Genomic DNA, 25,099 nt, shown 5'->3' with positions numbered 1-25,099 from the left:
TCCCAAACAGTATGCTTTTTATAAAGCACCTCACTGAGATCCATAAGGAAGAAGATACTATACTTATACTGAGAAAAAGTAGAAAAAGTGTAACAAGTCCAGAGTCACGAGAGCTATTATTTAGAAACTGAACACCTACATAGCAAATCCACATGGACTGTCATGATGAAAATACTCTATTCATATATTCCTGAGAGATGATGGTCTCAAAATGAACAAAAGAGGCACAGATAGTCAACTAGGAGGACAGGAGTGTTCTAATTTACAAAAGAGGCAATGCAACCAAAACCTTGGATGAACTGAAATGAGACAATTGTACAAGATGAATAACTGTTCCCCAGAAAGGAATATGGCAGGATCACATTTACATCACAAGTACACGAGTCATTCCAGTACACGGGGCAAGGAACAGTAGGATGGAGGAGACAAGCTGGGATAAGGGTAGGGAAGAGGGATTAATTAGTTCAATAAGAATTTGAAAGTTGAACCTACTGGAAATTCCGAACCAAAGTCAGTTTTAAAGTCATTCTTGTCTACTTCATCAAAAATATTAGTAGTTCCTGAGTCAATGCCCATATGCGCCATGATAGTCTGTTCCTAATAATTGCCAGAGAAAGAAAGTGACACTGTAAATTTTGTAGTTCATTAAAAAATTGAAGCTAAAATATGACAGTGATGTTTTAAACCACCCTAGGTCTTTTCTCTCCCTAGTATCTGTATTTCCCCCCAAAAAAGAGAAGAAGTTTTAAGACATGCACTTGCTTTGCTGAGTCACATTCTTTATCCTCGTAAGATTTAACTTCCATGATACTTGAAAGAAAGAGCTCACAAAATTCCTGATTAAAAACGAACTGGCCAAAATGTCCCTCCTTTATACCATTCCCAGTCACGCGCTTACAATCTTTCCTTATAGAAATCTCAGAGTAAGCCCAAAAAAGAAGATACCAAGATATCCAAGAATAGAAAAGAAACAACAGAAACAAAGAAAAAGCATAAACACGTAAAGCAACTTTAGTTTTTAGCCTTTTAGGACTTCTTCTGTAGGCAAATTTGGAAACAACAGTATTTACATTAAAGAATTAATTTTTAATTCCTGCACCATTTAATCACCAAATCTTAAGAGCACAAACTGAACCTACACATGCAATTAATATTGTCAGATTTTTCAATTACAAGGATAACCAGTGTTTTAAAAAATATCATCATGGTGTATGCTTAGGCTCTTACAGAACCAGTATGAGGCTTTATTTTAAGGAACTGCCACAATCTCTCACCATTTTCTACTCTTTCCCTTTCCCACCTTCATGCTTTCTGCCTTGAAAACTTCTTTAAGTATCTGGAACAATGTCCAAAACACTAGAAATTGGCAGAAAATTATAAAGTCATACAGCATAAAATAATTTGTTGAAAAGAGTGATTCCATAACATTTAAGTTTTCATTAATTGGAAGGAAAATATTATGTTATGATCAAAACAGAATTTCCCATTTTGGAGGAAAAACAGAAGCAATGAATGAATTGGGGAAAAGATGTTCCTTAGAACAGGACTTTAGGCCAAAACTAGGCTGATTTTAAGGCACAACAATAAAGAAAAAGTGGAAATTAGAAATACTAAAATCAGAAGCATGTCATTCCTATCCAGTAAAAAAAAAAAGTTATGGACTGTCAAATATATTCATTAGTAGTTTTAGAGTATCCAAAAGAATATTCTGGAGTGTATAAATTATTGTCCAAATGTTTTTTGCTAAGTAAGAAATAGAGATGAACAAGTTCTGTAACAGGAGTAAACAACTAGAATGCGATCACCCTTCCACCACCAAATAATCCTTCTCAAAGTGGCTTCCCAGCTGAGCGTTGTTTTCAAGGCTGGGGCACCATTCCCAGGGCCATACCTCCATTTTCATGTCATGATCCTTTGGGTAGTGTTCATCCACATTTTCTCCTGCTGGGGACCGCGGTCGGGTCGAGGCAGTGACTGACAAGTCTCCTCGAGATATGAGGGTGCACATGTATGCATCATGAGAAAAGACATCGTGTCGGATGAACTCACAAAAGAGCAGCACCAGATTCACAAATTCCACCTTTTCACATTCACTGTTTGGATCCGCTATCAAGAAACAAATCAAGATTTCAGGTCCCTTGACCCAGTAGAAAAAAAACACCAAATAAGAAGGCCTAACAAGGGACACCTGGGTGACTCGGTCAGTTGAAGTATGCTTTGAGCTCAGGTGATGATCTCAGGGTGCTGGGATTGAGCCCCACATTGGGTTCCCTGCTCCGAGGGAAGTTGGCTTCTCCTCCTCCAGAAATACAAGAGGAGTTAGAGTAGCTAACTTCCACTCCTGACAATCTATTTTCTATTCTCTATGATCTCTTCTGTCCCTGCAATTTCCTGTTTCATCTTCCATGTTTCGCTACAGCTCCCTACCTTCCAACCACCTGTGTGGCTCCAGCTCTTACTCTCTCCCTAGCCCAGAACAGCTATCAAGTAACTAAAGGAACCTCACCCAAGAGCATCATTCAACCCCAAACGAGGCCCTTCTCAGAGTTATCAGAAGCAGTACTATTTCCTGCTGCTTTACTTCCTTCTTCACAACAAACCTGTCCCTCCTGCCCCCTCCATTCATTTTTCTCCCCTTTCTATCACTTTTCACTTTATGCCATTTTTCTGTTGTTTTAGCACTCTCTACCCTAAGATCCTCCCTACTGTACTTTATCACACGAAAGCCTGAGAATAAGATCAAGACCACTAACTACACATACATGATTTTAATTTTTTTCTTTTTTAGATTTTATTTATTTGTTTGAGTAACAGCGAGCACAGGCAGGTGGAGAGAGAAGCACACTCCCCACTGAGCAGGGAGCCTGATGACAGCCTCGATTCCAAGACCCTGGGATTATGACCTGAGCCAAGAGCAGACACCCAACCGAGCCACCCAAGCACCCCCTAAATGATTTTTTAAGTGTCAATTTACAATATAAATCCATTGGGCTTATAATCCCCAAACCCTCGACTCCCCCACAAACAACCCGACTAGAAAAAGACAAAAGAATGGGAGATCAAAGAATATCCCATATAGTGGAGGCAAGAAGCCAAGCACCTGCACATTTCCTTGCATCAAGGACCTGGTTGTAAACTACTTTTGATTTTTCCCCCCTTATCAGGAATTAGAAAATGAGAATTTTGAAACCAGTCCAAAAAGAGAAAATTCCTAATCACAACAGTGATTAGATAGTGAAACATCACAGGACCTTAGCTCCTGTCTTTCGGTAAGAGATCTAGAAAGGGAAGACTAGACCATCAAATAGCAGAGAATGAGACGGCTTATTCTAAAATTTTAAAACTCTGGAAATTTTGAAGTCTTTGAATGTTACCAGATCTTTGAATTGCACTGAAATCTCCATTAAAAACATGCAACAAAATTTTGCTCAGTAAAATGTACATTATATCCAGCGCCAGGAACTTTTGATTAAGATGCAAGTAAGGAAGCAAAGAAGGAAAATTAGCTCCAATATCTTATTTAAGATCTAGTAGAAGCAAAGAACTTTACTTACATAAGGAGGGGGCCTGTGTATCTAAAAACCTTAGAAGAACATTCTGGAAAACAGGCAAACTAGATCCAGCAAGAGAGGCTGAAGAAATGGACTCCTTCTCATCTAATACCTCTGATTCACCACATCTCTAAGATTAAAAATAAACAAGCACAGTTAATTATAGGGGGCAATGAAGGCACAGTGGATCATGAATTTGTTAGTAATTTATGGACATTTAAATTCTCTGGGAAAACATGCAAAATTAATTGAGATTTCTGTACTTCTCGGCTATGCATCATATGCTATCAATCACATAGTTTCTGAAAGTTAGGGGAAACTATCCCAGAACCATTCAAATGATTTCAAAGGACATCCATGAAAAACACCATTCATGTGAATTATAAACTCTGCACCACACGTTATAACTAGCCGCTGAATATACAGCATAGTACAACAAACTACTCCTTATCCCTATGCAAAAATTGATAAAAATAATTTGAGGTTGTCTTTTTTTTTCTCTTCAATTTTTAATAGCTCTTGTTTAACTGGATATACTTCCCCTGAGAAATATTTGGGCATGTTATTACTGAGTTTGATTTTGTGTGTTTGTTTTTACGAGATGAGTGTATGTATGTATGTGCAGGGAGCACTGGGAAATGTGGTGTTGAATGAGAAAGCTAACATTATTCCTCTGATAAGATTCTTTCACTCATCGTACCTCACCAATTAAGATCTCTCAGAACCTGTGGAGTCTGCACAGTTCATGAAACACATCTAGAGAAGCTAAGCTTACCTTCTGCATTCAAGATAGAACTTACTAGAAGACCACAAAACAATTCAAAAGCACTCAGAATCCTTAATATCCTTTTGACCTTCCCATTTTCATGATCTATTCTTTAATACTAATACATTAATTACTACATTAAGATATTATTTCCCTAATCCATCCTCTCTTTGTGAAGGTCAAATTTTGAAAATGGTGATGTTCGACAGCAATCAATTACCTTAAACATCTCTGAGAGAATAAGTTTTTTAGATGTGGACACATTCACACCTATTAAAATTACAAAATAACCTACATGTGCCTCTTCTGAAAGTGACTGTGTGTGGGTCCGCGGATGCATCCTAGAGCACACTGGAGGAAGGGATGCCCATGAGACACGACAACCCAGAAGGAGCAACAACGAAATTTGAGAAATTCAACTTTGGTTACTGAAGTCTGATCACCGCAATTCACTGTAGAATAATCTATCTACTCATAGAAGAAAGGAAAAAAAAAAAGGGCAATGAAACACCTTTCCTAATCTACACACTGTATATGGGCCATGTGTTTCACACTTCACTTAACCCAGTATCTTCAAGCCCCAACCTGAACAATGTGATTCTTTTTATTTGGTGAACAGTATTTTCCCAACAGGAGGGGAGAAAGAGAGGTCTATGGACATGTTCTTCCTATTTTATTTTTTAAGAGCTTCACAGGACACACTATTTTCAATAAGAGAGAACCAGCTATGTCCTCATCTACTCATACAACATTTTCTGAGCATCAGCTATGCACTGAGCACTGTTCTGGGTGCCAAAGACAACACTCAACAGGGTAGATGAGGTCCCTGTTGTCACGCTTAAGCTCCAGAGGGTGGTAGGCAGGCAGTCAACAATAAGTCAATGAGGAAAGTAAAACAGAGTGATGTGAGAAAGAGTGCCTGAAGGGTGGGTGATGGAGGATCTTCCTGAGGAGGTGACATATGTTGAGCTACAAATGCTAGAAAGACACACTTCCTAAAATAAGAATGGCAGAAGGGAACTGGCCATGTAAAGAAACACCCAGAAAGAACAGCAAGACAAAGGTCCCAAAGGCAGATGCTGGTGTGGTGTGCTGAAGGCACAGGAGGGCCAAGGTGGCTGCAACTGTGACCCATGGGAGAAATACATGAGATGAGGAGGGAAAGCCAGGCTAGGGAGGCCCATGCAAGACTCTGTGGACACAGCAAGGAGGCATCAGGGGTCTGAGGAAGGGGACAACATGATCTGCTTCCAGTCTGAAAAAACTGCTCTGGGTGCTGTGAAGAGCAAAGCAAAAGACGAGCAAGGGAGCAGAGAAGAGGGGGCCCTGCAGCGGTCCTGAGTGAGGGTGAGGGTGGGCCGGTCACACTACACACACCCCTTCTCCTGGCCATCCCTCTGGATCTTATGGGCAGATAAGGAGGCTAACTTAAAAATTTTCCCTCCAACAAAAGCTAATGTTTATCAAGTTAGCTTTGGATTTTTTTTTTTTCCCTTTATGATCTCTACTTCCACGGCTTTAAATGCTCTATCTGGGGCCAGTACACAATCTCAAAACTAATACAAATTGGTACTAGTAATCTCAAAATCAGAACTGCCTCAAGAAAATACTTCCACATCCACTAAAAATTATGTAGCTTTAAAATTCAAAAAGTTGTTTTATATTATATACATTTCCGTGTGTGTGTACATATTAAATGTATATAATACAAAACATATATATGTGCATGTGCTTCAACCTCATATAAGGAGAGGTCTTTGTTCTAAATCAGACGTGAAAGTTTTATTTTAAAAGATACAATTTTAAATTAGTCCAGAATATAAATTATTGGCTTCATCAACTTAGAACGATCTTTTATGTCGTCCTTCTGTGAATTTGTACATTTTTCCTTAAAGAAGAAAAAAAAAGTAGCATAATGAGTAAGGAAAAAGAATCCTCTCCAAAACAGTTATTTTTAAATGATGGTGTTCGACAGCAGAAAGAAAACTGAACCTACCTCTGCCTCGATTTCCGCTTGCCTCTTCTCCAAGAGTTTTGCCACCGCCATGGCCCTGTGCTTGCCTGACCGTTTGCAGCTCACCGCCCATTCACACAGCAGCGTCACCACAGCTTCATCATTGGGAGCGACCTACAACCGAGAGAAATAGGTACCAGCCATGTCAAATGTCAAATGAAGTATTCACCCAATGAGAGGAAGCAAGTGTTGTAATGTTTAAAGCTTTTAAAGCTTTCATTAATTAAGCTTTCTTATATTCTATTATAGCTATTTTATTTATTTAATGTTTTAAAGATTTTTTTCTTTTTTTTTTAATTTTTTTTTTAATTTTATTTATTTATGATAGGCACACAGTGAGAGAGAGAGAAGCAGAGACATAGGCAGAGGGAGAAGCAGGCTCCATGCACCGGGAGCCCGACGTGGGATTCGATCCCGGGTCTCCAGGATCGCGCCCCGGGCCAAAGGCAGGCGCCAAACCGCTGCGCCACCCAGGGATCCCTTTTTTCTTTTTTTTAATTCATAAGAGACACAGAGAGAGAGGCAGACACCGGCAGAGGGAGAAGCAGGCTCCCTGCAGAGAACCGGATGCGCGGCTTGATCCCAGGACCTCGGGATCATGCCCTGAGCCTAAGGCAGATGCTCAACCACTGAGCCACCCAGGTGCCCCTATTATAGTTATTTTAGAAAGTATTCCCTAATCTTTTTTTAATTGAAGTATAAAGAGTAACACTAGAAGTAACAAGGAGGAAATCACTTACTAGAACAGCTCAATCTATGACAATTTCAAGGGAATGAGAGTCTCCTTTGTACATGCCTTCATTTACATAGAATCATCACTCAGTCTCACTGATCCTCCAGAACTCAACTGATGTTGATAAAGCCAAGAGAAAGGGAAACTGACCACTGAATATCCAGAAGAGCTGTTACCTATCCCAAGCCCTCACCCCACTGTTGACCCCCTCACACTCACACTCCAGCCTTGCTTACTACCTAATCTTAACTTGCCAGGTTATCAAGTTGCCCAACAGGAAACTGAAGGGAACTGGAGAGGAAGCTAGAATACTGACCAAAGACTCACTGCATTAGAAACAACAAACATGAAAAATGGCAACCAAGCATCAAAAAAACAAAAAACAAAAAACAAAAAAAAATTAAAAGCAGACACAGTTAACAGAGGACAATATATCCTGGGCCTATGTAGGGCTCAGCTCTGCCATCAGAACTATAAGCTGTAGCTGCCACGGCCTAGAAATGGGAACCACAGACTGAGGATCAGAGGGGTCAAAGAAAGATCACAGGAACCCAAGTGACATGAATTAGGGACAGGTAGGAGGAGGTAAGTTGTAGGAGGAATCATCCTTTTACGTAACCAAGCCAACCAATGCAACATCAATCACAAGTTTCTAATATCTGTCCAACTGTATATGGATAATTCACAGTATTGGTATTTATATGCTATTCGAGAAGTCCCTAACTTTTTAGAATCCACAGCTCAATTGTGATTATAATCCTTGTAAAAACACTCCCAGGAAAAAAATGCAGATATATACACATAAATCTATGACAACTTTTAAGAAGGTTCACAGACTCTGAGAAGACACCCAGGAATCCTAGGATAAGAATCCCTGATCAGCTTGCACATACTAGCAAATAATCTAGATCATGAAAATCACTTTATTCCAAGATTCTTAGTCATCCTACCCAAAATCTGGCTGAACACATGTTGACTCATAACAAAGAAATGTTATCTAGGACAGATCTCAAAAGTATCTCTGGGTCTCTTAATTTAAATTAAGAAAAATAATTCAATTAAAATATACAAAGGTTGAATAGAACATTTAAAAAAGAAAGCGAACTAGAAGGAATGTTTGCCTGGATTCAAATAAATCCAGAGAAAAGTAAAAATATAAAAGTCAATTCAGTGAAGCATCACATGCTTAGACTTAGATTGTAGAGAACAAAGAAAGTTGCCCTGAAAATACTACCATCAGTTTTTAATAAATTAGTAATGTGCATCATATCCACATTTATAAAGTCTTCTATATTTTATTCTACATCATTAAAACAACATGAAAAAAGGCTACAAAAGAATAAATGACTCACTCAGCTTAATAGGCTTCTCTTGACGTAGAGAGGCATAGAATAGCACATATAAAGGAAAACCCTTTTTTTTTTAAAACACATCCAGAGAGGACCACTGGTTTGGGGTAATGTACTAGAAAATAAGCCATAAGAAGGAGTCCATTCACTTCCAAAAGCACTTACTAAGTACCCATGCTAGACACTGAGGAAACAAAAATTTAAAAGATCTGACCCCTGTTCTCTAAAAGTTCACCTTCTAGAAAGAAAAGCAGAAAAGACAACTAAATCATAAAGCTATGAGACATGGCATGCCTGGCTGGCTCAGTCAGAGGAGCATGTGACTCTTGATCCTGGGGTCATAAGTCAAGCCCCATGTTGTGTATAGAGATTACTTATGCAAACAAACCAAAAAATAAATAAACCTTAAAAAAAAAGTTACAGGAGGTTTTGACAACACAGATGAAGAAGTAATAAGCCCACCTGTCTGCACCTTCCATATCTCATAGGGAATGAGTATCCATCAATCCCATCTCACCGACATCTGAGATCATAACTTGAAGACAGAGGGCCTGCAGTCTGCCTGCTACAGCTATGGTCTAAATTTGTAATTATTAGAAAATAAGTGAATTAAGACAATCTAAGGAAAATGCTGCTGAAACATTCCATTCTTAAAATATAGAATTTTATTACAGGAATTTTCTTGTATTCATATCAATTATATGCCTGTAATCCATTTCCAACCAATAAATATTTTCCAATCCTGGCCAGATTCAAACAGTGCAAAGTCCACTCTTTTTTTGGAGTATCAGAGAGACTGTCAAATAATGCCAGTCTTTCCTTAGGAGACTGGAGTAGTGGGGATGGAGGAATAGATAGGTTCTGTGCCTATTTTAAAATAAACAGTAAGATATTACTAAAGATGTTTTATTACTAACTTCTCAGAGAATCATACTGGAAAAATCAGGTCACATGATACCAACTTGAATGCAAACAATCCCAGCAAAACAAATAATTACATATTTATGTATTTGGGTCATAATGTACTTCATTACTTCTTTATAGCTGAAAAATTATTAATTATAAAATATTCTTATAGTTTCAGTGTATTTTTCTAGATAATTTCCCAATGAAAACTCCCCTTCCAACCTCTAATTACTACTAAGTTTTGATTCACATTTTAAGCTATTTTTACCAAGAGTCCTCTTCTAGATTCTGCTATCAAAAATGAGGATATCCAGCCTATTTTGCTCTATGTACCCGTTCCAGGGAATATCCAACCAGACATGTTCAACAAGCATACAAACAGACCTCCCTGGCTCACACTCCCCACATGCAGATCCTTGTACCCCTTCCTCCCTGCTCTGCATCAATCAACTTTTGTAAAATTAGAGGATTGCTTCCATTTGCCTGCCAGATGCTATCTTACAAATTAATTCAAATAACTGTCAACAGAACATCACAATTTCAAATATGTAAACTGAAGTGCATTCTCACCCTATAAACAAACTTCTAAGAATATTAAGCTCCATTTCTGTATTTTTTTAAAAAAAGATTTTATTTATTTATTCATGAGAGACACAGAGAGAGGCAGAGACACAGGCAGAGGGAGAAGCCCAATCAATGTGGGACTCGATCCCAGGACCCCCAGGATCACGACCTGAACCAAAGGCAGACGCTCAACCACTGACACACAGAGAAACCCCAGCTCCATTTCTTTAAAACGATAATTACTTATGTGCAATTTAGTAAATATGATTTTAACATATTATAACTTTAAGGCAAAAATTTGAGGCAATTTAGGAGTTCAAGATATGAACTACAATCCCGGTCTTCAACGAGATGACAAGTGTGACAGACATACGTATATACCAATAATTTTGATGCATTAAAAAGGAAATGAAAATTGTCTCAGAAAGTCAACATTGTTAACAGGAACAGAGAGAGAGAATCCTGAAGAGAACAACTAGATGCTTCCTTTTAAACAGTGGTTTTTGAGAAAAATCTTGAAGAATGAGTTAAATTTCAAAACAGAGATGAGCAAAAGGAGAAACAAGTATGTGGGAGACAGAATAACACCCCCCCCCAACCCCCAAGATGTCCACATGGTAAATCCAGGACATGTGAATACATTACCTGAAATGACAAAAGGGACTTTGTGGCTGTATTCAAGGTCAGGAGATTGGGGGCGGGGGAGGGGATTATCCTGGCTTTATTGGATGGAACCAATGTAATCACAGGGGTAGTTGTGAGGCAAAGAGATGTGACAAGAGAAGCAGGCGCCAGCTCAGGGAGAGACTGGAAGATGCTGTGCTGGTGGCTTTGGAGAGGGAGCAAGGGGACACAAGCTGAGGAATGCAGGTGGCTTCTAGAAGCTGGGAAACACGGAGAAAGAGTGGCCCCTATGACTCCCTAAGAATGCAGCCCGAGTGACACTTTGGATTAGAGCCCAGGTAACCTCCAGAACTACAAGAGAATAAATTTGTGTTGTTTTAAGCCACTAAATTTCTGACAACTTGCGATGGCAGCAATAGGAAATTACTCCAAACTAGTTTTAAACAAGTACATAAAAAGTGGCAAACACGGGTGTAGTTCAAGGAATTAGAAGAGCAGGACTAACTGGTTTGGTGGCAAATAAAGGAAGGCCACATATAGGTAAAAATCCGGGGGAACAGCTTAATGATACCACATTGCAAAAGAGTACCATGAAATAGGTAGAAGCTTCATTAATTCATTTACTAAGTAATCAGTAAGTGTATCTCGAACACCTACTGTGCCAAGGCCTCTTCTAGGCGCTAGATATAGAGTCTCACATACTATTTTGTAGGAATAAAACCTGCTGATTCCTTCTGGATGTAATTCCCACTATTTAACAAGAGTCTTAAAAATGTTCCTATCATTCGTTCCAATAATTCAATCTCTGGAAATACAACCCGAGGAAATTGTCTTAAAGTAAGAAGACAGGAGTGCTTGAGTCATCAGGGAAACAGGACACTAAAATCCTCCTCCCCTTTCTAGACCCAGAAACTGACAGATTCCCTCTGAAATTTGAAGGAGGCACATAATGGAGCAAATCAGAGAAAACAGGGTGAGCTCACAGGCAGAGAAAGGGCTCTATGGGTGGTTCACAGGCCAGAGAATTTGTCTTTGGTGGTGGAACTCTGGGTATTTTTGGGTTTTATTTTTATGTCTATTTTTCTGCAAATGGTGAAATTTTGGGATCTAATTAAAGAGGTATAATAAGGAAGGCAGACTGGAGAGGCCTGCCAATGAACAAAGGAAACAGGAAGTCAATGACAGTGATTACCAGTAGGGCTCACATCCCCTAAGACAGCATTCACTCCTCTCAGGCAAGGTGGGCTCCCCGCCGGCCTGCCATCCTCTCTTCGGGGATTCAGGGACGCCATCCTCTCAGCTTTAATGCTACATTCTGCACTGGGGTCTTTGATAGACAATGTGAAGACTTTAGGTAATTCTTTGGTCACAAGAAGAAAGGAAAAAAAAAAAAATCACCCTATCAGGTACTGATTAGGTGCACTGTTCAGTGTTCCATCTCATAAAACATTGTGGATACTAAAGGACTAGCCCTGACACAATGAAACTGTTTCTATTCTAATCAAAAATAATTTTGACTAGGGGATCCCTGGGTGGCGCAGCGGTTTGGCGCCTGCCTTTGGCCCAGGGCGCGATCCTGGAGACCCGGGATCGAATCCCACATCGGGCCCCCAGTGCATGGAGCCTGCTTTTCCCTCTGCCTGTGTATCTGCCTCTCTCTCTCTCTCTGTGACTATAATACATAAATAAATAAATAAATAAGTAATTTAAAAAAAATAATAATTTTGACTAGGTTTTCTGCAACATGTATTGCTTATTCTAGTCATTACTGAAATCTCAGCACTTGTAAGTGATCAAGACAGATGCAACAGAAATTAAGAACTGAAAGTTCCTGACCCTAAATATAAGTCTTTTCGGTCATTTCTTTCTTTTTTTTTTAAGATTTATGGGGTGGGGGGGGATAGTGCATGCACACATATGTGTGTGTGTGTGCACGCGCATAAGCGGGGAAGGCGCAGAGGGAGACGGAGGGAGAACCCCAAGCAGACTCCTCACTGCCGGGCTTAATCTCAGGACCCTCACATCACGAACTGAGCTGAAATCAAGAGTTGGACACTTAACACTCTGAACCACCCAGGTGTCCCTCTTTCCAGTCATTTCTAATGAAAATTTAAAACACAAAATAACTTAGGATGGACTTAATAATCGGCCTCAAAATCATTAATAAAGATATCCTGACAAATTTACAGGCAGTAATCAAGATAATTAACGTATATTGAGTACCTGCTCAATGTACAGCCAGACGTTGTGATAAATGTGTTTCAGGAGCTATTTCTTTTAATCTTTACTACATACGAGCTGGTTATCACTGTCATTTTACAGTTAAGGAACCCAAGGCATAAAGATGTTAAAGAGCCTGTCCTGGATCACTCAGCTAATCAATAAAAAAGTCTTGCCACAAGATAAATCTTGGGAAATGAACTAAGTAAGGACAGCAACACTATGTGTCAGAAGAAGTCGGGAAGGTAACCGTGACCCACCTTCCCGAGTACACAACGGCCTTTGTGTGAGCTCCAAGTTTCTCTGGGCTCTTCTCCCTCGACTCCTGACGCACAACATGAGCGTATCCTGCTCTCTGGTGCAGAATATTACTTCCATGAAACATGCATCTTTCACAACAGGGCCCCATGGTTATTAGATCTCCAGCTACTGGTTTCAAATAATCTATTAGGAAGTGGAGAAACACCCCTGAGAGCTACTGAAGAAAAGTCCTTTACCATTTCAAACACTATAAAGGAGAGCTGGAGTCCAGGAGCGGTAACAGGCAGCTTTTCACATTGGTACGTCGTAAGAGACACCAAGATTTGGTGAACAGGCCGCAGCATGCACCCCGAGTCTACAACTACACGGAGGCAACTGGGACACAGAAGGATGAAAGAGACAGAGAGAGAGAAATTGAGCCACGGTACATAAAATTAAGGCCAAACCAGGGGGTCGAGAATCTGAATTCTAGCCACGGCATAAATTAAAACATGTCATCCTGGCAACAATGATATTCACAGTTGCAAATTTCTGGCCGCAGGAAGTATCAGAAGTAATAGTTGAAAATATTTATCGAGCAGGCACTGGGTGTTTCACACATATCATCTCTAATCTTGACAACAAACTCTGAAGCAGGTGTTGCTACCCCATTTGACAGATAAGAAGACTGAGGTTCAGCAGTTAAGACGGCCAAGGGCACAGAGACCTAAAGTGGCAGAATTAGGAGACCTAATTTCAAAGCCCATTCTTTCTGCTGCTCCCATCATCCCTGAATCAAGATCCCTGGAAGCACGAGGAACATCATGGCTATGGGAAAACCCCTCAAGTGGCTCACACACACAGCAGGAAGCCTCTTTCCAAGCCCCACTCCACCCAGCCACTATCACCCACTGTCCCAGCCCGACTCCTCTCTCTCTAGGAACAAGTCAGACTCCTAATCAAAGGGATGGGTATGCAGAGAATGAATTACCAGACTTCGCTCCCCCTCTAATACTTGCTAGGCCAGATACTCGTAGAAGTCAAGGATCTGTCTTTTTCATGGTTTTATTTTCAGCATCTACCACAGTGCCTACCACACGGTAGATTCAATCGGTGTTTTTAATCACAGAGTAAAAGCGATACTGCGTTACGTGAAACCAAAAGCGAAAACAAGGTAAGACTGAGGACAGACAATGGTGGGTGGAGTTTACATTTTATTCCCCTTCCCCAAAACACAGATGCACTTACTTACTATGGAAACGTATCTGACAGTCTAACAGCTGATTAAGTGGGAAGTACTAGATGTATTCTCATTCCTAATTTAATGAGTCAGGGATGCTGACCCCACTATTTAGCATGATTCTGAAGGATTTAGCCAATGGGAAGGAGGAATAAATACTTGAAAGGATATGGCAACATTACTAGAGTTTACGCAAAATCATTATCTTCCTCCAGAGAACTAGGAGAACTGGAGAAGGGGATCCCTGGGTGGCTCGGTGGTTTAGCACCTGCCTTTGGCCCAGGGTGTGATCCTGGAGTCCCAGGATCGAGTCCCACGTTGGGCTCCCCGCATGGAGCCTGCTTCTCCCTCTGCCTGTGTCTCTGCTTCTCTCTATCATGAATGAATGAATGAATGAATGAATGAATAAATAAATAAAGGAAGGAAGGAAGGAAGGAAGGAAGAAGAACAACAACAACAACAACTACAACTGGAGAACCAGAAAAACCTAGAAAACTAGAAGACTTTATTAGAATAAAAGAGCTGAGCATCATGACTAGAACGAAAACAAGCAAAAAGCGATAGACAATATTAAGCAGAGAGAAAAAGAAAATCCTGCAGAATAATTTTGTAGAATGTAACCCATTCATGTCCTCCAACCTGTTGCTAAGTGTTCATATTTGTCTACATAAACGCCCAGGAAAATATCCAAAGGACACATTCCAACATGAACAGGGGTTACTGCTCACGTATAGACTGAGTGCCTGCTATATAGTATGCTCCATTCTAATACTTTCACTACGATGCTATGACTGTTGAGCAAACTGAGGCCTGAAGGTTAAATAGCTCGTTAAATGCCTCAAAGCTACCAGGTCACAGACCTAAGAGTCAAATCCATGCTACGTGCTCCACAGGAAGAGCTCGGATGCAAACATGCCCTCTTCTGGGTAGAAGAGTGAGAGAAAGGTCCAAGTTGCGGGTCAAAGGGCACTTCTTATAAAAAATGTATTCCAAGGATGCGTGGGTGGCTCAGTGGTTGAGCATCTGCCTTCGGTTCAGGTGATCCCAGGGTCCCGGGATCGAGTACCGTGTCTGGCTCCCCGTAGGGAGCCTGCTTCTCCCTCTGCCTATGTCTCTGCCTCTCTGTGTGCCTCTCACAAATAAATAAATAAAATCTTTCAAAAAATAAATGTATTCCATTCTATGTACATAAAAATCATAAGAAACCTGAAACTAATAACATTGTATCATTCTATGCTGTATTGTAAAAAAACATTGTACTTCAACAAAAAATATTTTTAAAAATCACAGTAAGAAATAGTCACCATAATGAGAACAAACAAGACAATGAATGGATGGATACAAAATTCAAAAATCAGTAATGTCCTTCAAATAACAGCATTGTTCATTTGGCCTCATGAACTTTGGACACACCCACAATGGTAAAATACTGAAATCATTATTAACTCTATAGCAAATCATCATCATTAATGGTGCTATCTACATCTACAGTAAAGATAACCCAAATGTGGAGATCAAGGTCTGTCACATTCTTCTTTCCTGGAAAGAGTGGGTATAAACTTGATAGATTAAGTCTAATTCTTACTCAACCACTCAATAACCTAATGGCCTATAAAAACTAACCACAGGCCTTCTCTTCTGTTACAAACAAAGAAGGGAAAATAATTGATAACTACATCTGACAGTCAGGCTTCCTCCAGAAATTAGAAGATACTTGATGAGAGTGTTTGCTATTTTAAGAAATGTCTTAATATACTACTGATATTATGAAACGACACCATAAAAAGGAATGGGAAAAACCAATGACTCATTACCGTAAGCAACAGCAAACTCAAAAAACTTGAGATCAGATACTAAAATAAAGCTCTTCAATAGCTTTTTAATCTGAGCCTAATGGGACATGTTTATAAATGTAATTAATCACTCTTAGTCAACATTAAACAAAATGGTCATATCTGGATTAAAAAGTCATATTACAGCATCAATAAATAACACGGAATAATATATAGAGTGGTGAAATTAGTGAGTTATATGGCTTGCAACCTAAGGCACATTTACAGAAATCTGGATGAATTTCAAGAACTGCATTAAGTTAAATCGTGGTCTAAACTGCTAATAGGACATAAGCCTGTTGTACGTGATCACAAATAGCACTTACACGAAGGATCTCCGCAGAAAGCAGTAAGACTAAGACTGTTAACCACAGACCCAGAAGACACAATATTTAGATATAAGCAGTATCCACTTGTGACAAGTCTTTCTAAATACGAATGATAGATTCCCTGTGTAAGTTTCCAAAAGATATTTAAGATGCCTGATATTTTGAAGAGGAAAAGGGCAGGTTTTCCTCCTCTCACATCCTTAGAATCAATGTTGATAGCCGTTAGGTCTTAGGACACCTACGAAACGAATCTGCTCTTCTCCAGTTATATCATCAACATTTAAATAATAACACAAATGCAAAAAAATAGAGTTTTGAGAATGATACAGTTGCATGATAACAGAAATCCTGCATGAGGCGGTACCTGCGTGACTCAGTTGGTTAAGTGTTTGACTCTTGATTTCAGCCCGTCATGACCTCACTGTCATGAGATCAAGACCAGGGTCAGGCTCCATTCTGGGTGTGGAGGCTACTTAAGATTCTCTCCCTCTGCCTCTCTGCACTCTCCGGCTTACACACGCACAAGAGCATGCACGCACAAGCTCGCTCACTCTCTCTCTAAATAAAAGTAAGTCATACATGAGATAAATAATAAAATAGCTCCCTCCAAAACTCCATGAAAAGTGTCAGGTCTCTCATACGGAGAATAAAGAAAACACCAGACTTAAAATCCAAAAGTCATCACTGTATGGTACAATACGCTTTACTACTTGCCCTTTTTTTTTTTTAATTTTTTATTTATTTATGATAGTCACACAGAGAGAGAGAGAGAGAGAGAGGCAGAGACACAGGCAGAGGGAGAAGCAGGCTCCATGCACCGGGAGCCCAACATGGGACTCGATCCCAGGTTTCCAGGATCACACCCTGGGCCAAAGGCAGGCGCCAAACCGCTGCGCCACCCAGGGATCCCCTACTACTTGCCTTTTATGAGAAATGAAGGGAACATACAGGTAAGAAGAAGGGAAACACAAATTTTTAAAACATGGTACTAGGTTGATAAAGTCATCCAACCATGAAGATAACAACTGGCATTTATTAGGTGTTTACCCCACGGTACCAAGTGAAGTGGATTCTAGTAGTAAGGCGCTGTACAGTGACAATGACACAAGGGAACAAGTAACTAGCTGGAATCCACCCAGCTACTGGACAGCAGAGCCAGGACTCAAATCCAGGTCTGAAGTAGCCTCAAGTTTGTGATATTCTACAGGGGTCAGCTTGTTCAACTTGAAGATTTGGATTTTCTAACTTAAATATTGCTTATTATGTTGAAATTGTCAAGCCTTTAAAAATCAGAGATTGTTCCTGCAAATAAATATGCCAATATTAATATGGAAACTGTGGCAATTATAAAAGTTTTTCCCTCCTTTTTCCAAAATTACACCTGACACTTGTTTGTCCTCTATAGTTATCTGAAATAAAATGGTTTATTAAAGAAGTGGGACAAGGAATGGAATGGACTAGTCAAAAGCTGAGTCCTCGAGGCACCTGGGTGCCTCAGTCAGTTGAGCATTCAGCTCCTGCCCTCAGCTCAGGTCTTGATCTCAGAGTAGAAGTCCAGGCTTCATGCTGGGCTCCACGCTGGGTGTGGAGCCTACTTAAAAATAAAAAATAAATAAAAAAATAAAATAAATTTTAAATGAAAAATTTTTAAAGAAAGAGTTGGGTTCTAGAACCATTTAAGATTCTAATCCCTATTTTCCCACCAAAGAGTTGAGTATGAGGTTGGACAATTTCCTCATTTGCTCTACACCTTGGTTTACTCATCTGCTAAGTAGGACATAAAGAAAAAAAAATTTTTAGACATGTGTCTCATTGGCCAGGGAAAAAGTCCATGAGATGACATAACACTTAAAACAGGGCCAACTATTTAAGATAAAGGCTGAAGAAAAAATACTCGTATTAACATGCTCAAAAACAATCCAAGAGGCCCACCACAATGTAAATGGATCCATAACTGACCCTTATCAATAATAGCATTGTCTAAATGTCTGGACCTGCCATCCCCCGCACCCCCGACCCCAAACCTGTTAAATGATCACCCTTTCACTAATAGATTTACCTTAAGAAAGAAGAAAATGGTAGCTCTAAGAGATTGGCAATTCCCCCTTCAGGCATCTAGTAGGACACAGTGTGACTTCTGCAGTACAATGTGCTCGGGTAGGGCTGTGACCAGCATTAACAATTCTAAAATTCAGCACATGCATCTCCACAGGAAGCCACCTAGGTATGTTTTCCTTGTTTGCTTAACTTTTGCCTATTTGACTTTGTTATCTTGAGTCTTAATGTTTGAAAGTGACTGTTTCTTTTTTTTTTTTTTAAGACTTTATTTATTTCTTTATGAGAGACAGAGAGAGGCAGAGAGGCAGAAGCAGGCTCCATGCAGGGAGCCCGATGCAGGACTCAATCCGGGTCTCCAGGATCACACCCTGGGCCGAAGGCAGCGCTAAACACTGAGCCACCCAGGCTGCCCGAAAGTGACTTTTTCTTAAACATTAAAAAACAACAAAACCAAAGCCCTCCCCCCACCCCACCCCACCCCCAAAAAAAACCCTAAGCATCGGAATGAGCATAATCTCTTTTACTATATGGTAGTACTATGGCCACCTCACCTTGGTGGGCCAATCCCATCCAATTGCTTCCCCACTGAGGGTAAAGTCTTGGGAAAATCCAAAAATGTAAAAAGTCTGACAGATCCTGGCTGTGCTTTATGGACTAATGGCTTGTGTGATGGCTAGTTGTGCGTGCATGTGCGTGTGCATGTGTCCACAATAGTCCAAAGGGACCATATTCCTTCCATGTCTCTAGAGTTTAACTGCCTCCCCCTAACTATAAATCAGTTATAATACTACGTAGTGTTCACTGAGTACTCATTTACACACTAGGGACTGTAAGTATTTAAGGGTTTTATTGATATTGTTTCAGATCATTCTCATATCATCAGGAGGTAGAAATCCCATTTTACAAATGGGAAAATTGAGACTCATCAAGGTTAAGTGGATTGTACATAATGCCAAAGACAGGCACTACTACTAACCTACTGATTTCACCAGCTGAGACCTCTCCTGTCGGCCACACCCCTACTCTCCCTGCATTTTTTTTTCTTATATGTCTGAACCTGTACCATTGTTAAAGCCAACATATTGTATAGATTTTATTACTGCACTCACCCTTGCTCTCCTTACTCTTGCCCCACTTTTTTTTTTTTTTTAAGATTTTTATCCATCCATTTGAGAATGAGAGAGAGCATGAGCATGAGGAGACGGAGGGGAAGCAGAGGGAGAGGGAGAAGCAGACTCCCTGCTAAGGCAGCGAGCCTGACACAGGGCTCAACTGGGATCATGACCTGAGCCCAAGGAAGACACTTAACCAACTGAAGACACCCAGGCGCCCCTCCTACCGACCCTTCCAAACCCAGTCTCGTAGAGGTCTTTCCTTTCCAGCTCACTGTCCCCAGCAGCTTTTATGTAAGCCCCCAAAAACAAATTCAGTAAATATTTCCTGAGCACTTGTTGGGCCCCAGGCATGGTGTTAAGCCTGAGCTGGCCAGCAAAAGGAACACAGACTCTGACCTATGGGGCTACAGGCTAGCGGGAAGAAAAACATGGAACAAGCCCAGCAATGACAGAAACTGAGATTTTCCGTTGCACGGTGGCCCGAGTTCTTCAGCCACACTGATGCAGACCTGGTATGGCCCTAGAGGCCTGGGCCAGAGGTAAGACAGCTGCTCTCGACTCTGGGCCTATGCCATTCAAGTAAAAAGAAAAAATCAGTACGAACTCATCCCACCTATTCAGAGAATGCTTCGTGAATACTCTAAGCAGAAATGAAACAGTAAGTTATTTAGATGTTCAGGTTTGGGTGTGTGATGGTTTTGTTTAACAGCAGGGAAAGAGGAAAACATACGTGTTACTGCAGCTGCTCTGGCCTTTTCATTACTCAGGAGAAAGTCGGCTTCCTTACATACCAAAGAGAGAAGTGAAAAGGCAGCTCTTCCTGCCATCTTTAGACTTTCCCTTCTATCCATGTCCCTGGGGGACTCAAAGATACAGCTACTTCTCCCTTCATGCCCAACACAAACAAGGGAAGAAGCCAACAGGAAGGAAGCGGTCTGGGTGCTCTGTGAGGCTGAAGGACACCTCATCTTCAGACTTGAGGTCAGCAAAGCGGCCCCCTCCTGTAGTGAGAGAAACTCACTTAGGACTTGGAATCAGGAGGTCCCCCCCAATTCCCAACAACAGTCCTTTGTGTGGACATCAGGCTTCTCTGCCTCCATCATCCAGAGCACAAACGGTTCTTCTGAAACACTAAACAGGCAAATCCATAAGCCAAAGAATAAAACAGGTGCCAGGAGTTGCAAAGCGACAGGTGTCTGGGCAAACATGGCCAACAGACACACTGCTTGGTCTACGGAGTGTTTTAAGACTAAAAAAGTTTACATGTAAGTCTTGACATCCAAGTTCTCTTAAAATGTTGAATGATCAGACGACGATGAATGCAGGTCTGCATTCCCAACTAGAATCTGAGCCAGGCCACTCTACTCAGAAAGGGCATGCCCCCTCCCCAGTCGCCTCTCAGTGGCCCTGGATGCACCAGCCTACCATTAACTTGCACCACCTGCCTGACCACCATGCAACACGAGTCTCTGAGCCCTGTCCTAAGCATTACAAGTTTTATATCTCACACTACGCTGAATGAAAAATCAAGCAGCATAGATCTAGAATAAGGAAACGTTAAGTGTTTTGAGATGTATATTTTTACCTCTTACAACAGTAGCCAAGCCCTAACAGAGAAGTAGCTGCTGAGGATAAGAGGGGGCAGCAGGGAAGGAGAGGGTAAAGGAATAACACAGTCCATGGACAATGAGTGGAAGCACTCCACAGGCCTGACAGTTCATCGTGGGGCACACTCTCACCCTCATGACCGCAGAGTACAACCACAGGACAGGACGAAGGTTTCAAACACCTTCATCCTGTGCATTACCATTTTCAACAGCTTTTGACCAAATATCGAGACTAATGACACACACAAATCTGAACTTCAGGTTCCACATCCCATCGGTACAGCTGCTCTCCTAACTCCCCACAAGAAAGAAGGAAGACCTAGATTTCCTTTTAGCGGTTACAGAGAAAAAGGAATCAAGAAGGGTAAGTTCAACTTTCCCAAACAGATGTGGGGAAGCAGGCTGAGCAACCTAGGGCCTGGGCCTAACTAAACACAACTTCACCAAAAGCAAACCTCAAGCTCATTGCAACTGCAGAGGTTGGTCACTTTTTCTCTATTATCTTCCATGTTGTCTAAGTCCTAACACAAATTATGCAACCAAAAAAGAGGAAGCACATTTTCAAGAAGTGAGAACGGTTTCTGAATCCTAACCACACCACTTTATACAACTCTTTCTAATCAGAAGATTATAGTTTCATCATATTGGATCTTCAAATGTAATACTAATGCTATTAATAATTATTGTTATTTATCATTAACACTTTTTAATATATTTACACAGTACTTTATAATTCTCAAAGTGCTCATATCCTTGAGGGGACAGATAAGTTGGCATAGAGCACTTGCCCTAACATGTAAAGGCACGGAAGCACCGAGCCTATGGGTAACTTGTTCAAGGTCACACAGCTGATCATCATTAGTACAACTCCACAGCTCCGACACGAATTCCAGAAATACATAAAGTGACTTGGTAGTCAAGAAAATAGTGGACCCTGGTAAAGAGTAAGCACAAAGATGAAACACTGTCATTTGCATGCATGTACATACATACGCATTTTGATGCACACACAAATGCCAAAGCTATACTGTAAGAATTAAAATTTAATATTCAATAAAAATCAATTTAATGTTAAATATTTTAATGTTGAAAAATTATCCTAATGTTAAATTAACCGGATCTGCACAGTTATTCTTTCTGGCAGATTATGAAAAGGTGACCAGTTGGAATTACAGGTTTGAAATAGAATTTTTGTCTTACTCATAAAAGAGCACTGTCACCACAAAGCAACCGCTCGCTCACAACAAATCTTTCCATAGTTGAGTCAACATTCAACATAATTACCCCTAAATGGGCAACTCGGACATTCCTTCCAATGAAGTAGGTCACTAGAACATCCAGGACTCTCTGCCCTAAACACATGTCGCCCTCTAGTGGCATCCACCTCCCTGTTTCCCGGGTGAAGTCTCTCACTGGAGGCAACTGTGCTTTACAGAGCTGATAGCGTGATTTTACTCAAAAATATAAAACTTGTGGTGCCTGGGTGGCTCAGTCGAGTTAGCATCTGACCCTTGATCTCACTTCAGGTCTTGATATTGGGGACATGAGTTCGAGCCTCGCATTGAACTCAACCAGCGTGGGGCTTACCTGAAAATATATATAAATATTATATATTTAGTATATATATTTTGATATGTATTTTTTTTTTTATTTATGATAGTCACAGAGAGAGAGAGAGAGAGAGGCAGAGACACAGGCAGAGGGAGAAACAGGCTTCATGCACCGGGAGCCCGACATGGGACTCGATCCCGGGTCTCCAGGATCGCGCCCTGGGCCAAAGGCAGGCGCTAAACCGCTGCGCCACCCAGGGATCCCTAACGTATTTTAATATATATGTTTTTTTATATTTTTAATATATGTAAGTTAAAAGTTAATTTCTGCGGTTGATAAGACACTTAGAACATTTTCTCTTAAGGAGTGCTAATGAATAACTTAAGTCTCTGTTGGTGAATGGGGCATGTAATTCTGAAGTTGATCGGTTCCTTCACTTGAGAGTTCTATAGTCAGGCTAATCACAAAACTCAAGCGGTTCTGGTGCACTTGCTAAAATGCTCACAAGGGAATAACACAGTGTTTACTCAACACTTGGTGCAAGAAGCTTAGCAGAGCAAAAGGACATCTTGAATTTTAGTTACGCCTTTCTTCCCTGGTATCTCACTTCCATATATTAAAAACCTTAACAGTCTTACAACTTTTTACCTAAGAAAGTCTTTATCACAAATAGACACCCTAAAAGAACAAAGTAACACTCTAACTTGTGTGAATAAGTGGAAAATTACACAGACTTATAATCAGTATAAGGAAGTACTAAAGCATCGCTATGGAAGTACTAAAGCATCGCTATTGAGACTTCACAGCGAATGAGAAAATATGCTCCGTCTGTACCTCACTCAACATTCTGACATTCTACTTGGCAGCAGTGAACTTGAACCTTATCTCTGAGAAGCAGGGTGACACCACAAATTATTCCAGAAAGAGGAATAAGCTACAACAGATTCACATCAGATTCGCCTAAGGGTGGGAGATAAGGAAAGGTTTGGGGTTATTGTTTCTCTGGTTTAATCTCTCCCTTCCACATATGCATTCCCAAAGGCTAGTACAAAAATCAAAGATAATAGTAATCAGTTAACTAAGGTGTTCCTTAAACGCAGGTGCCATGTCTTTGTATTTACCTCTTCATTCCCAGTGCCTAACAGAACCTGGATATACCATAAGTGCTCTCCACTGCAAAAAGAAGACAGACAAGCTTGCTCATTCTCCCAAATTAAGGGTGAGAGTAAAAAACTGAAAAACCTTTGTTTATACAGCAGTTCAATCATGAAACAATCTAATCCAAGAAAGCATAGGATAATAGTTGTCTGTGACAGGGCAGCCCAGGGGCAGCCCAGGTGGCCCAGCCGTTCAGTGCCTGCCTTCGGCCCAGCCGCGTGATCCTGGAGACCCCGAATTGAGTCCTACGTCAGGCTCCCTGCATGGAGCTTGCTCCTCCCTTTGCCTGTGTCTCTGCCTCTCTCTCTCTCTCTCTCTCTCTCTCTCATGAATAAATAAAAATAAATAAAATAATAAACAAATAAAAATCTTTAAAAAAAGATTTTATTTATTCATGAGAGACAGAAAGAGAGAAAGAGAGAGAGGCACAGAGACATAGGCAGAGGGAGGAGCAGGCAGGGAGCCCGACGTAGGACTCAATCCCAGGTCTCCAGGATCACGCGCTGGGTCGAAGGCAGGCACTGAACTGCTGGGCCACCCAGGGATCCCCAAATAAAATCTTTAAAAATAAAAAAATTGTCTGTGATAGTTAATTTTACTTGCGAATTTGGTTAGGTCACGGTACAGTTTTTTTGGTCAAATTCCAGTCTAGATGCTGCTGTGAAGGTTATTTTTTTAAATGTGGATAACATTTAAATCAGTTAACTCTGAGGAAAGCAGACTATCCTCCATAATGAGTGGGCCTCACCCAATGAGTTGAAGGCCTTAAAAGAAAAGACAGGTCCCCAAGGAAGAAGGAATTCTGCTTCTATACAGGCTTCAGACTCAAGACTGCAACGTCAACTGTTCCCAGGGTCCCCAGGCTGCTAGCCTGCCCTGCACATTTCAGATTTGCCTGCCCTCATAATCATGTGAGCCAATTCCTTAAAATAAGTTGGAAAATTATGTATACACACACACAATTATGCATATGTGTGTGTGTATACATATATATGTGTGTATACTGGTTCCCCCTCTCCATATTGGTTCTGTTTCTCTGGAGAATCCTAATACATTGCATACAGATTTTTCAAAGATCATGACTACAATATTCACTCACTGCTCTAAATAGTAAAATACAATCCCTCTAAGTTAAAGCCAGAATGAAGTCCAATCCCTAGATGGATACTGTGCTACAACTAAAATGATGGGGGTGATAATAAGGGCCAAGAAAAATCTTTCCAATAAATACACCTAGGTTAA

The 25,099-nt window shown here is 40.6% G+C and overlaps 1 protein-coding gene across 8 annotated transcripts in view; it reads right to left on the bottom strand.

The window, feature by feature from the left end:
• Positions 1–25,099, bottom strand: part of MED12L (mediator complex subunit 12L) — a 323,809-nt gene that overhangs the window by 223,019 nt on the left and 75,691 nt on the right. For 5 of the 8 annotated variants that reach the window (XM_072727143.1, XM_072727142.1, XM_072727145.1 and 2 more), the window contains 4 exons: positions 6,314–6,445; positions 3,555–3,681; positions 1,892–2,106; positions 493–597 (listed from right to left, as the gene is read on the bottom strand). In XM_072727143.1, the coding sequence (XP_072583244.1) occupies positions 493–597; positions 1,892–2,106; positions 3,555–3,681; positions 6,314–6,445 (579 nt within the window). The remainder of the gene's footprint in view (positions 1–492; positions 598–1,891; positions 2,107–3,554; positions 3,682–6,313; positions 6,446–25,099) is intronic. The other 3 variants (XM_072727148.1, XM_026015744.2, XM_072727149.1) reach the window with 1 other exon arrangement.

The sequence above is a fragment of the Vulpes vulpes genome, chromosome 11, assembly GCF_048418805.1.
Source record: "Vulpes vulpes isolate BD-2025 chromosome 11, VulVul3, whole genome shotgun sequence".
NCBI lineage: Eukaryota > Metazoa > Chordata > Mammalia > Carnivora > Canidae > Vulpes > Vulpes vulpes.
This window is presented reverse-complemented; position numbering and strand designations above follow the sequence as displayed.